Source organism: Phoca vitulina, unplaced genomic scaffold (assembly GCF_004348235.1).
Source record: "Phoca vitulina isolate PV1807 unplaced genomic scaffold, GSC_HSeal_1.0 scaffold11, whole genome shotgun sequence".
Lineage (NCBI taxonomy): Eukaryota > Metazoa > Chordata > Mammalia > Carnivora > Phocidae > Phoca > Phoca vitulina.
In genome coordinates, this window is record NW_022589714.1 from 13,889,277 (window position 1) to 13,903,498 (window position 14,222).

General features: G+C 40.7%; 1 protein-coding gene across 1 annotated transcript in view; it reads left to right on the plus strand.

Moving 5' to 3' along the window:
• IMPG1 (interphotoreceptor matrix proteoglycan 1) overlaps positions 1-12,315 on the plus strand; it is a 124,156-nt gene extending 111,841 nt beyond the window's left edge. Inside the window, 3 exon segments of the mRNA XM_032410137.1 lie at positions 5,090-5,285; positions 10,841-10,913; positions 12,238-12,315. Of these exon segments, the coding sequence (XP_032266028.1) occupies positions 5,090-5,285; positions 10,841-10,913; positions 12,238-12,315 (347 nt within the window).
• Positions 12,316-14,222: the final 1,907 nt, after the last annotated feature.

Below are 14,222 nucleotides of genomic sequence, written 5' to 3' on the forward strand. Positions count from 1 at the left end.
GCTGTACGTGGGAAAGGGGCGCCGTGCAATGAGCTGGGGTTAGAGACATGCGCACCAGACACCCTCAGAGGCCTGAGACACTGGGAGAGTCTTTTTTCAGGCCTGACAAGCATGACAAGAAGCTTGAGAAAGACAGTCTTGGACCATCAGGGACCTATGAATTTATAAACTGCTTGGTGACCAAGACCATAATCTTTTTAATGTTAACTGTAAAATGCCTCAAAGTGTTCCCTGCAGGCAAGGGACATTTATTTAAATGGTTTTGATCACATGATGAAGAGCTAAGGGACATCCTTCTTCAGTCAGCCAGTTGGAAATGCTTTTCAGGACCTTTGGCACAGAGATAAAAGACATTACATAAGCAAATCAGGGGAGAAACTGATACATAAAACGTGCTTACACTGGACATCTCAGAATGATACACATATGCCCAAGCCCCACATAGCAGCTCACTTCCTTCAAGCCGTGGTGATTGCTGTCACATTTGAGCAACAGGAACAAACGTGGAGTTGCTGTAGTATCAGACTGTGCTTCTCTAAGCAAACATTCTGCCTAATGAAGGAGTTTTGGCAGACAGTGGTTTGGAGCTCTTGTTTAGTTAAGAGGGCCTTTGTTCAAAGCAAAGCATTTGTGGAAGTCTGATATGTGAACCGGTAAGAGGAAAGATGCTGGCATGTTTGAGCCTCTCGCCACCCCCACCATCCCTTGTTAGCCCCTTGGACCCTGAGGTGTCTCCTGGAAACCCCATATTGGAAAACCACTAGAATGATGTCAAAAGCTGAACATTGTAAGCAGACATGTGGATGCTAATCTAGGGTTATACTTTCTAGCTAAAATGGACTTCAGGGGGCACCTGGGTGGATCAGTTAAGCGACTGCCTTGGGCTCAGGTCATGATCCTGGAGTCCTGAGACTGAGCCCCGCATCGGGCTCCCTGCTCAGCAGGGAGTCTGCTTCTCCCTCTGCCCCTCACCCCCTCATGCTCTCTCTCATTTTCTCTCAAATAAATAAATAAAATCTTTAAAAAATAATAAAATAAAATGTACTTCCATTTCCTCACTTATGAAAATGAGGTCAGTGATATCTGCTCTGGAAGATGGTTGTGAATATTAATGAAGACATGTTTGAAGTGCCCAGCACACTGCCAAACACAAAATGGCCCTCAATAAATGTGAGCTCCCTGTTAATATAAATAATTGTCATTGCACTCCTGGTGAAGCTGGAGGTTCAAGATCATGATCCCTAAGGCTACGTCAGGGCAAGGCCTGAAATGGAATGACATTAATGCTTTGACTACCTCCAAAATCCACATGGGAAGCTAGGGACGAAGCCAGGACCTCTTGGTGTCAGGGTGGACCTGGAACTTTCCTACCAGCTGCAAACGAGCAGCTCCTAACACGGCTCTACACACTCAGGCCAAGTGCCCTGGCCTTTACACAGAGATTGTCAAATTCGCTGTGTAGAAGAGCTACCTAAGTAAGTTAAGGACAGAAAATTAATTCATTTTGCCAGCAAGCAATTATGGTAAGCTCAGAGGCTACCCCAACCGATAGTAGGAGTTTGGTGGGTGTGGTGCAGGCTCATGCAGAAACCTCTCTGTAGCGCCCTAAGAAGAATGTATTGGAAGAGGGCTTAAGCAAATCCGGAAGCTAAGGCAATTATAGACCAACTAGTCTGTGCACCAGTCGTGAGGACTTCACTTCTTCAAATCCACACACAACTTGATTATGACTTGAAAATATTCTTCTAGAGAATGGCATCCAGTTGTACTCTTCTTAATCAACTATGGATCTCAAGTCTCTTTTGTCTTCCTTCTTTCCAAGCTACAGACTGTTCAGGTTGTTGGGACATAATGTTTACATAATGTATTGATCAAATCAAGAGCAGAGAGGAGGAAGTTCAGACTGATTTTGTGCAAATTTTGTTTTGTGCAAAGCCCTGGCGATGTATTAAGGAGGAGGCAAATAGTCGTATGGCCGAAGGTGACTGATGAATGAGTCCATCATTCTAAAGAGAAATGTCTTTGGGGTATGACAAAGAAAGAAAATGATAACAGTATGGGAAATCTTCGCTTAAAAAATTTCTACTAAACTTTCATCCATTGTACAATCTCTTGTCTTCCATGGCGCCTCCTCCCCATGATCAGCCCACATCCAGTTCTCAGTCTTCGCCTGAAGCCCGAAGTTGTAGGTGCCCCCTCAAGATTGGTATGTAAGTAGAGGGCCATCAACACACCTAGGAAAAGTATTTTTAAAGTATAATAATGGAAGCAGTACGGGCTGCTTCACAAATTAAATTTCTAAATATGATCTCTTCTATTAACGATTCTAATTAACGGCAACTGCCTTTTCATGCCTGGTCCCACAGCTCCCCCTCCTGGCTCTTTCCTTCCCTGACACTGGGATCCACACAAACAGCCTTGGGCTTTGCAACACTCAACTTCTGAGTCTCAGCTTTCTCATCTGCAAAGTGAGCAAATGCGTGAGAAGGTTCTAAAACACCTTTCAGCTCTAACATTGTATCTAAAATGTAAGATTTTATCTAAGGATAAAATTAAAATCTAAAGCAGTTAGTTGGTCTGAAATTCTTTTTTTTTTTTTTTTTAAGATTTTATTTATTTATTTGACAGAGAGAGACACAGCGAGAGAGGGAACACAAGCAGGGGGAGTGGGAGAGGGAGAAGCAGGCTTCCTGCGGAGCAGAGAGCCCGATGCGGGGCTCGATCCCAGGACCCTGGGATCATGACCTGAGCCGAAGGCAGACGCTTAACGACTGAGCCACCCAGGCGCCCCTGGTCTGAAATTCTTAATGCTAAAGATTTTGAAGGGCCACGCTGATATGTGTTGAATCAATGAATGTTGTCTTAGTACCCAGGAAAGTATACACAGCAAACAAAAATCAAGCTTGGTGATTTAAGTCTCCTACTTCTCTGTAGACTGGTCCTGAATAAATAACACGGGGAAAGCAAGTTATCTATAAACTAGGTGCATTTGTTTTTCAAATATATCTGGTCTAGGGTCCCCGAATGTGGATAAGTTTATTTCTCCAACGTTGCCTTATTGTGTTCTGTTCAGCTTTACTGGTGCCTAGACGATGCCTGGCTGGGCTGAAGGAAATGACAGTAAAACAGTAATATTTTTTTAATGGGACACTCATTTGGTTATCACACATTTGCTATTACTCTTCAGAGGGGTAGAATCTGTGCGTTCCGTCAGCTTTCCTAGTTAATATATTTCTCTGCTGTGGAGAGAAGGAAATGGAGCTCCGACTATTCCCCCCTGACTTCCGTTATCAAGACTACAAGTCTTGAGTGTAAGGTCACTGACAGCTGTTATTTATTAAACCTGGCCCTGGATGTGAATCGCCTGGGTTGTCAGGGTAAATTTGAGTCATTTTCTAAACAGTGACAAGCATCCCATAACATGGCCAGCTTTAGGAACTTTCAAGCAGACGAAGCCACTTCACATTAGTCAGTCCTGCTTGTCCATAAGGGACCCTCATGCTGCAAAGAAATACAACTTCACGTGAAGTCTTTTAGCAGGTCTACCTACCTGCTGGGAGCCCCAAACGGTGTTTCCTGCTCTTGCCCACCGCTGGGGCTGGTTTTACTAATCTCCCTCGCTATCACTTCTGCCGCCACTAGGAGGCGCTGGATGAATGAACATGAAGGTTCATTGGCATTCTCACCCCACACCGCGTCCCGCAGTGACCCTGCGCAGAGCTTCTATGGGCAGTAACTTGGCAAAGCCACTATGTTCCCCACTTGAAGATTCACAATAGACATTAGCTTATTAATGACCCTAAGAAATTTAAAAGTAAAAAGAGAAGGGGGATAAGTTTGGAGGGAAGAGGGAGAAAGAGAAACAAGGGAGAGAGAAAGCTGTTACGTTTATTTCACCCTGCCTTTGGGGGGGAGAAAAAAAAGCTTATTTAGCCACCAACCTCTTCTTAGTGTAAAACCTATTAAGTCCTGCTGAATTAGAGTTCTGCAAATGTTCCCACTTGAGAAATACAGGACCAGATGATCACTTGAAATCATCCTAATTCTGACAATGCTATTTACAGATCTTCGAACACACAATTCTGATGAGCCCCTTCCCTCGCCCGGAAATCCTCCACGGCCTCCCCCTGCCTATAGAGTCCAAATTCCTTAGCACGGCCTTCAAGACCTACCAGAATTTGGCCTTATCTTTCCAGTCTTGGTTCCCTGCCTTCCTGTCTATGAGTGTCTGCTGCCTCTGAAGTGGGCCTCCCGGGCTCTCTCTTCTCCTGCCTGTTGCTTTCCCACCTCTGTGCCTCTGCTCGTGCTGCTGGGTCCGGTTGGGACGCCTTTCATGGTCTTTGCACGTACAAATGCCATTCACTTTAAATAAATGAAACAATGACCTGAAACAAATAGATCTCTAGCCTCTCAAAAACAGAGACTAGAGATCTATTTGAACTTTAAGAGGGGAAAAACGATTAATCCAAAGGAAAGATCTCTTAACATTAAGGCCTAAGGAATCAGCAAGGGACTAAGAGAAAGATACTTTTTAAATGAGGAAATTGTCCTGAGTTCTCAAAACCATCCACATATATGACTGCTTGGCTACTTTATAAGGTATACCTGATCTTAAATATATATTTTCACAACTCATCTCTGCAGAAAATGCTTACCTTAAAAACCTAACACAAATAAAAAAATCTTAATTCTCTAATGCAGCGGTTACCAAACGTGCTCTCCAGATGAGGCAGCATCACCTGAGACCTCCTTAAAAACACAGATTCTCAGTCACCGTCCCAAGCCCTCTGCTTCAGACATTCTGAGGATGGGGCCGGGAACCTGTGTTTTAACAAGGCCTCTGGCTGATTCTGATGCCCAACCAAGTTTGTGCATAATTATATTCAGAGTAAATATGTTATCACTTGTGTCCATAATCTCAAAGATACAGAAATGTGCATTTCACTTTTCACTCCAGTCTGTTACCATTACTGGACAACCCACTCCAAAATGGAGTGATGGCAAATCTCTTTGGTCTCTGGCCTTTGACTTCCACCAGTTCGCTGCTCGGGCATCCACATAGTCATTAAAACCTGCCCATCTCTTACAGCGGATCAAGCAGATCCCTGCAAATTCCTGGCCTGCGGCGAATTTGCCGAGTGTGTGAGAAATGAGCGGACCGAGGAAGCAGAGTGTAGATGCCGACCAGGGCACGAGAGCCGGGGGCGTGGGCACCACCGGGACCTGGGCCTCTGTGCCCCCGCAGAGGAATGTGAGGTCATCCAGGGAAAGGGAGCTCCGTGCAGGTAGGTCGAGCACAGTCACTTTATAGACCCAGGAATTTGTTATTCTTGCCTTTTGAGAAACCTATCGTTAGAATGAATGCATACGTTCCTCTAAACCCCACGGGTTCTCGATCTCCAGTGCACATCAAAATCTCCCAGGGGAGGACATCTTTTAACACATGGCCGGGCCCTGCTACGCTCTTTTTTGATGCAGCAGGTCTGGGTAGGGCCCCGGGAAGTCTGCTGCTGGCGGCCCAAGGACCACACTTTGAGACCACTGCTCCGGCCTTTCAGCAGTATTTCAGTAAGACCAATAAGGGAAGGAAAAAGAGCCTGTGTCAGCTTCAAGACCAATACCACGTGGTCTCCTACCTTAATTGGTGTTGAGGGATGTGTGTGTGTGTAATATTTTTTTTCCCTATGTAAATATAGCTTTCATCATGAGAAATTTGGAAAATACAGAGAATTATGAGAAAGAAAAATCCTGTGATATTCATCATATTAACTCTTCTTGTGATGCACATGTTTGTACAGAATGTTTACAGAGAATGTCCTAAAGCAAAATGGAATCAGACTGGCTTCTTTTATACACCGCTTTTTTACATAGAACATTCCCCCATGTCATTAAATATTTTCTGTACCATCATTTTTAATGATTACATAGTAGTCTAGTCTATAGATATGATATGTTTAATCAATCCTTTATTTCCAACAGAAAGGTTAAGAGAAGCTCGTAAGAAGAGGGAAAAGGAGGCGAGATAGAATTGGCCTTCTATTCACGAACCAGACTTCAGGGTGTAGGTGGCGCTATGAACGATCAGGGAACACAGAGGCTCCTAACGCTTCTCCAAGTCCTGTGACACCCAGATCAAGTCCACACGTGCACTCTGCCCGTGGAGGGCTTCTTCCTGAGCCTGACTCGCCTTTCCCAGTCAAGAATCTCCAATCACACACACCTGAACATCTCCTCAGTGGTGATCACCTGAGACCCATATCTTGAGTAGATCATCCTGTGGTTTGTTTTTACTGTCCTCTTACTCATTCTAGTGGCCACAGTCTCTAATTTTCCACTAGGGAGCTCACGGCCATCTGCTTACTCCATCAAAAAAAAGCTAGAGAGATTATTTAGCCTTTCTCTTCATGAAACATACCCTGTTCTTTCAAAGTATTCACACTTTAAAGACAACGATTTACCCAATTATGATTAAGAAGCAATATTCTGGAGTCAAATTGTGATTAAAATTTTGCTTCGGGGCGCCTGGGTGGCTCAGTCGGTTAAGTGTCTCAGGTCATGATCTCGGGGTCCTGGGATCGAGCCCCACTTCGGGCTCCCTGCTCAGCAGGAAATCTGCTTCTCCCTCTGCCTGCCACTCCCCCTGCTTGTGCTCTATCAAATAAATAAATAAATAAATCTTTTTAAAAAAATTTTTTGGCTTAGCAATTTACTAATCAAGTGACGTTGGACCAATTAACGTCTCAAAATTTCAATTCCCTCATTGGATAATGAGACTAATAAAACCCACCTATTGGGTTACTGCAAGGAGTAAATGAAATTATGTTTATAAAGCACCTTTACAAAGAACATAAAACACAAGAATATCCATTCAAGTGAGTGAGGATTATGATAATGCTGTCAACTTTCTTTTTTTTTTTTTTAAGATTTTATTTATTTATTTGAGAGAGAGAATGAGAGAGAGAGAGCACGAGAGGGAAGAGGGTCAGAGGGAGAAGCAGACCCCCCCGCCGAGCAGGGAGCCCGATGCGGGACTCGATCCCAGGACTCCAGGATCATGACCTGAGCCGAAGGCAGTCGCTTAACCAACTGAGCCACCCAGGTGCCCAATGCTGTCAACTTTCTCCAAGTTAATCTCAATTAAAATCCCAACAGGATTTTATATGGAATTTGGCATTCTGGTTCCAAATTTCTCCTGGAAATGAAAATGTACAACAGAAAATCTTGAAGTACAATGATGGAGAGGTTGCTCTGAAGGATAGTAATACATAAAATAATATTTAGAACACTAAAACAGACAATAAATACACAGAACAAATATATATAAGCCCCAAATAGACCCTTATATTTAGACTATTTTAACAAGCATTTCAAATCAGTAGGACAAGTACGGACTGGTCAATAATGCTTAGAATACAACTGGCCTTCCATTTAGAAAATAAAATTAGCTTTTTACTATAGACAAATCAATTCTATATCAAAGACTGAAACCTAAAATCAAAACTTCCAAAGTATGAGGAAAACTATTTTTAAAACCATTTGTATAATCCCGGGCTAAAAAAGCCTTCCATAATTAAGACACCAATTTCATATGACATTAAAAGGAGAATTTCCACAGGGGGAAAAGTCACCATAAATAAAATTAACATATTAACAAGGTGGGAGAAAAATATTTATAACCTATCTTATATCGTAAAGGTTGAACATCCATAATCATTGGAGCTCCTATACATCAATAAAAGACAAGCATGCTAATATTAAAATGGGCAAAGAATACACAAGTACAATTCATAGAAGAAATCCAGATGACCAAGAAAACATAGGCAAAGATGTACTCAGTCTCACTATAATTAGGGAAATCCAAAAACAATAAAGAAGTATCATTTGTTACTCATGAGTTCAGTAAAAAATGTTAATACTATCCAGTGTGAGTAATGTCAGGGAAAACTAGTCCTATCAAGCATTGCTGGTGAATGTGTAAATTGGAAAAAACCTTTTTCTAAGAAATATTTGTTGGTATCGATAAAATTTTAAATTTGATTCAAATACTCTACTTTTAGACAACTATTCCTACAAAAATAGTTGCATTTGTGCACTAAGATATGTTTATAAAAATGTTCCCAGCATCATTGCTTTGAATCATGGAACAACGGTACAGAGCATCTGTGCAGAAAGAGTTAAGGCACATGCAGTGTGGTGTCTTAGTCACGATGGAACACAACAGTTAAAAGCAATAATATAGTCTACCGGAGCTGCCATAGAAATAGGACATTTTATTAAATGAGAAAAGTAAGTTGCAGAATAATAGATCCTGTCTGGGTAATAATTTAATAATAAAACTATGTATACTTAGAAGTATATTAGTTTCAACTATATGGGCATTACCATTCTATCAGTAACAAATCATCAAATATTGGCAATTTTGTATGGTTCACTCAAATATGTAAGGAAAAGCATAGCAAATATGTGCAATGACAGACACACTCAGCTACTATCCCGGTTAACTATGGAAAGGAGTGGAATTGCTCAATGTTAAATGTAAAACCCTGATCTCAGCATGAGGACAAACCCCACGGCCCCCACAAGCCGCCTCAGAACCAAAGCACAGGGGTGCTGAGGATCCCCCCTGGATCCCTGACCCCACTCCTGTTCCTCCCAGATGCCATCATGTACGTGACTCTGACAGTTTACTTATGTGAGGATCAGGTGACCGTTTAAGACCTTATCAACCATAGCTGAAGACGGTGATTAAGACCGGAGGCTTTAGATAAGTGAGACCTGAGTTAAAGCTCTATCCCAACTTGTTGTGACCTGAAGCAACTTTGAGCCCCACATTTCTCGTCCATATAATGGGGATGACAGGAGTACATTCATGGGTTTAGGTGAGAAGTAAAGCAGATGCTCTTCAGGGTAAACCGCTCTGCTGCAGGCATTATTGGAGCCGTTTGGTAATTATCAACCAAGGGCAGCCCCATAAGGAGAAACCTGAGTCCCTACCTGGCATTTAAATCTAAACTCAGAAGCAAATTAGCCGACAACACTGAAGTATGTTAACACTGAAAGCAGCACTCTAAAGCATTGTAAACTCAGCTGCACTTTTTGTTAGTCTACCCGAAAGTGAAGGAAAGAGATAGGAAAATTATACTGAGGGCAGGTGCCTTACTGAGATGAGTCCATGGATACATAACGAACATTTTCAGTTTGTTTTCTTTGTCATTCTACTGCCATCATTCTATTTTCACCTTTGTTTTTCCTTCTTTTCCTCAATTCAATACTTAGGAATATACTCCATTTTTCATTTTCTTAAATTTTAATTGTCCTATATACATACTCAGTTATATTAGGAACCTGGCAAAAATTCTCCCAAGAATAAACAAAATTTTCATTTTCAAAGGTCCCTTTTTTAGCTTGATGAGTTTGACTTTTATTAATTACAATTATCATTATACATATGCAGAAAATGCAAATCTAGATCTAATAGAGTAAATTATTTATGACTTTTCCTCCTCAGATCTAAAAAGCTTCACTTTGTCCTTTAATTTAATAGGCCTAATGTGTTCTCTGTGATGTTTTTAATGATAATGAAAATTATTTCCAAATATAGGAGCCAGATTAAGGAAATGATGATGCAAAGTGACATCTATGAGGATATTTTAATAAGGAAGTACTTGTCTTAACTACAGTAAGATCCCAGATTTACTCACTTGCTACACCTCAGACAAGGGAGGGATCCATTTTTTATTGCTAGTAGCTGTCCCTAACTCCCTTATGAGCACTTTCTCCACTGGATGGGGAAGGGGTGACAGGGAAGGAACCAAGACAGGGAGGGGTTAGAGTTTAATATAGTCCAATCCGATTTTAAAAACTTCATCTGATTAATAGTTGGAGCAATCAATTTAGGCAACTCAGTTCCCTTGGAGTATATAATCGGGCTCAAAAATCCTTTCCCTTTCCTTCCCTTCTCCAAGGTGGTGCCTAAATGTTTGGGGAGTGGGGGAGGAGGCCTCTTCTTGCCTCACCAGGCCCTTTGGAAAGTTTCTATCCTCTTATTTCCCTCACCTGTGATCTCTTAGTTCTGACCCCAGGCACCTACCCATCCCTTAGTACTCTGAGCCTCCAAGTCACCCAGCCAGGGTAAGTAGGAACCAGAAATGCTGCCTTAGCTGGTGATGGAAGGAACAAGGAACTTGTCCTCCAACTACACCTCCCAGATAGGCTCTTCTTCCTAGAGTGATACCCTCTCTCCGCCTTTCCCTGAAATTATAATGGACAGAATGTTGGGAGAAAGAAAACCATTTACTGATAAGGGAACATAGGTCAGAAAGTATTCCCCAAATATTATATCCATCTTATAATGTAAAGAGGGAAAAGGCAAGATGCAAAATGTGTATACACTATCATCAGAAATTATATAACATGTATATTAAAAAGTCTGGAATTATATACATCAAATTTTAAAGTAACTTTTATTTTTAAACTGTGTGAACAAATGTCATTGCACAGTTGTTTTTCAGCAACCACGACTCAGAACCTGACTTTAAAAATAACGCAAAAAATAATAACTCCACTTTTTGCAAGATGAAGTTATCACTCATCTTTCCCATGAGCTTTGTTTAATCCTTCTGACACCACTGCCTAAGAAACAGTACGCCAACTGGAAGGCAGAACTCGGGCGGATGCAGAGAGCATAGTTCTTCTAGCTCTAGTGGAAAGCACCTGCAAAAATAGGCTATCCGTTTTCATTGTCATATTAATTTTAAAGCTAAAATAGTAGAAAGCTGTAGTTGCTATTAATGTTGATAAGCCCAGGAAATAGGATACCATGTTTTTGCTTTCTTTGTAGATCGCCGGGTCACTCTAAAAATCAAGCATTCAAAACTAGTGTTAAGAAGTTGCAACATCAGCAAAATAACAAGGTAAAATAATACTTTTATATGTTGGTTTTGATTACTGAATTTTAAAGAAAATTTAAAACATTTCTAGGTCTGACTCTTGTTTTAAATAGAGATTAAGTGAGAGCACTTTTCCTTTATTTGCCAAGGTTTTTAATTTAGTATTGTAAGGTGGGGGCGCTGAATGCATTTCTTGGTGTGAGGAAGACAGAGACAGAAGGCTGGCATTAACTGAAACATATAGATAAAACAATAAAAAACAGAAATGATCCAAGTAGTTTTATTCACTTTTTCTTATAAAAATATACATGCAATTTATCAAATGCATTGCAACAGGTTGCAATTTTCATAAAAATTTATACTCCTGGAACTGAATAATTTTATGCATATTCTTATAAAATATCTTCAGTGATTACAAATAATGAGCAAAAGCAAAGATATATAGAGAAACAGAGGAAACATAATTTGTGAACAATGAGTAACTTCAAAAAGTTCGTCCTCAGATAAATGTTCCTTTCAGTGTCCTAGATACCCCTTTCAAATTATTCATCCAACTTATTTTACTAAAATAATTGTCTTACAAAGGGAAATAACTTATCTATATCCAGTTTAAATATAGAGATTTTTAAAAAATAACTTTTGAGAAAATACCTTGGACAACTTTTAGTCTAAAATAAAAAATTTCAAAAAAAATAGACCATCTTTGATGGTAAAAGTGAGTGATAATCAGCCAGTGCCCACCCTACCTGTAATCTATAGAGTCGGGTGGAAACAAACACCTCGAAGCTTGCACTTGAAACAAGTCACTACCATCAACAGACAGTCAAGGACACCTCAGTACCCAAGCACACCAAAGGCTAATCATAATTTCCTGTCTCCGGGTGCACACTGGGAAGAATGTGTGCCATTCTGATTTCCTGAAACAAAGCAAATCAGAAAGACAGAAAAAGTTCAGACTTGAACCACAAAATGACAACAAAACACCAGGTCTGATATTAATAAAAATGTCTGGGATGCAGCAAACACCAAGTAAATCCTAAAGTCCCAGGTAGAATTAAGGACCACATTTCATCTGAAGCAGCAGAATGGAATAATCATTTCTGTTTGCCCTCTCTGCTTTAAGAGGTGGTTCAGCCTGAGAATCTAAATGGGTCTAAGAAGAGATGGAATACATTCCGACTACATTATAAAGTTAGGGCTATTTTGGAGGGCATCTCCGAACCTTTCAAAGAAGATACCTAAAAGGCAAGCATATTCTTTCAAACACCAGCAGAAGTGACACTGGAATGCAATATGGATTTGACGTCAAGTGGCATTTCTTAAGTTCTTAAAACTATTTCTCTTCCAGATAATCAGGAAAAGAGATTCTGAATTACTGACTGGAGGATATGAAGAATTTAACTATCAAGACTGGGAAGGAAATTAAAAACTAAAAATGTACAGATTATAACTTAATCTGTCTCAAGAGAAATGGTCTGTTTTCTCAAGGAAAATTGTATCCACTCTGTTAAAATTCTGAAAACATATGCAGGCATATTCACTGGTCATCAGAATCCAGGCATATAGAGTCAACATTGAGAACCAAAACACACAATGTTTCACATAGAGAAGCATCATGTACTTGATGACTGGTACATTCTGCAGAAAAAGATGCTTATTATCAAAACCCAAAATTAAAACGTATTTCAGCTACTCCTGACTGATAGTCAAAGCAATAGCAAGACAGATCTGCTTCCAGCTACCCTTAAAATACTGCTCACAGATCATATACAAGTGCAACTTACTTATTGTTTAGGGGAGGTTAAACAATGTATCACGAAGCAAAGCTCTTCATGTGTTACAATGTTCATAAAAGATGACTGTTATGCAAGGAGATGCAGGTCTCTCTGAATCATGGAGTATCCAGTATGTAAACACTGGTGGGGGTATATTTGTTCCACACTTCAATGTCTGTCACACACACACACACACACACACACACACACAAAGACCTTCAGTCTTAAGCACACAAATTTTAGAAGAAATTAGTGCTTACACAGTAGATCGTATTGTTGCCAATAATTTCTGAATTGTTCCTTTAAAAGAAAAAGGAAGTGGGGTTCACATATACATACCATGAGAAATCTCTTCTTCTGACCACATAAAGCTATGTTAAAGGGGGAGAAAATGATGTTACGCTTTGTCACGTAACCAATGCCTGTTTTCCAGCACAGATGAACTATGTCTGCCTCTAATTTAGTAACTCCACTGAATCCTGCTGGGCACTAACTTCCCTGCGTGCACGGGTAGATTGGCATCAAGGTAATCCATTTTAGTCAGTTTTTAATGTGGTACTTCACTATTAATATATTTGCTGCAAAACCTTAATTTCAATAAAATTAAGCACAATATTCATAGATTTATAATAAAATGGATCTGTTTTACGAGCTATTCCCTGGATTTGCTTTATGGATTATGATAAATGATTTTAAGCATGATTTTCATGCTACCAAAAGATAATAAAATATTCAACATTGACAGCAACATTTTAGCAGTAAAACTTCAAGAATAAAAACAAATGTTTCCTAATAATAGACACAATCTTCCCCACACACACACCTCGTTACAAATCCTTGAAAATTCACTCCTGTTGGCCTCAGAAATGCATAGCATTCATCCCTACTCCCACCCCAATCCTCCCCTAAAGTGAGGAGCTGTGATATGGGATAAGGACATCAAACTGCGATATGTTGATCGAGTGCCACAAAGCAAAGAACCGTGGCAGATATACCCACTCACTTCCATATCCCTGGAACCCAGAGGAAAACATGCTTGTTAGTAGCGTGACAGGCCGACCAAAAGCACATGAAAACAATTCCATCAAGAGAGACAATGAGGGGCGCCTGGGTGGCTCAGTCGGTTAAGCGCCTGCCTTTGTCTCAGGTCATGATCTCAAGGTCCTGGGATCGAGCCCTGGAACAGGCTCCACGCTCAGCAGGGAGTCTGCTTGTCCCTCTCCCCCCCCCCCCAAACCCCACTCCTACTCTCTCTCTCAAATAAATAATTTAAAAAATTAAAAAAATAAAAAAGAAATGAAAATCTGACAATGATCACCTCCTCATAACGTGCCCTCCACCCTCCACATTTCAGTTGTGCTCTAACAAGAGCAGGGAATGTTGTTTTTGATGGGGAAGGAGAAATAGGTAAACACTCCATCCTGTGTTAGAAAGGTGCCCCTCTGAAGCAAGGGCCTCTCACTCATTGGATCACCCACATTTTGGATTGGTCTTTTCCAACCAGCTAGAGAAGAGCTGTTGACCCACCTGGATCATGGTAGGTTCCAGATGAGGGGCA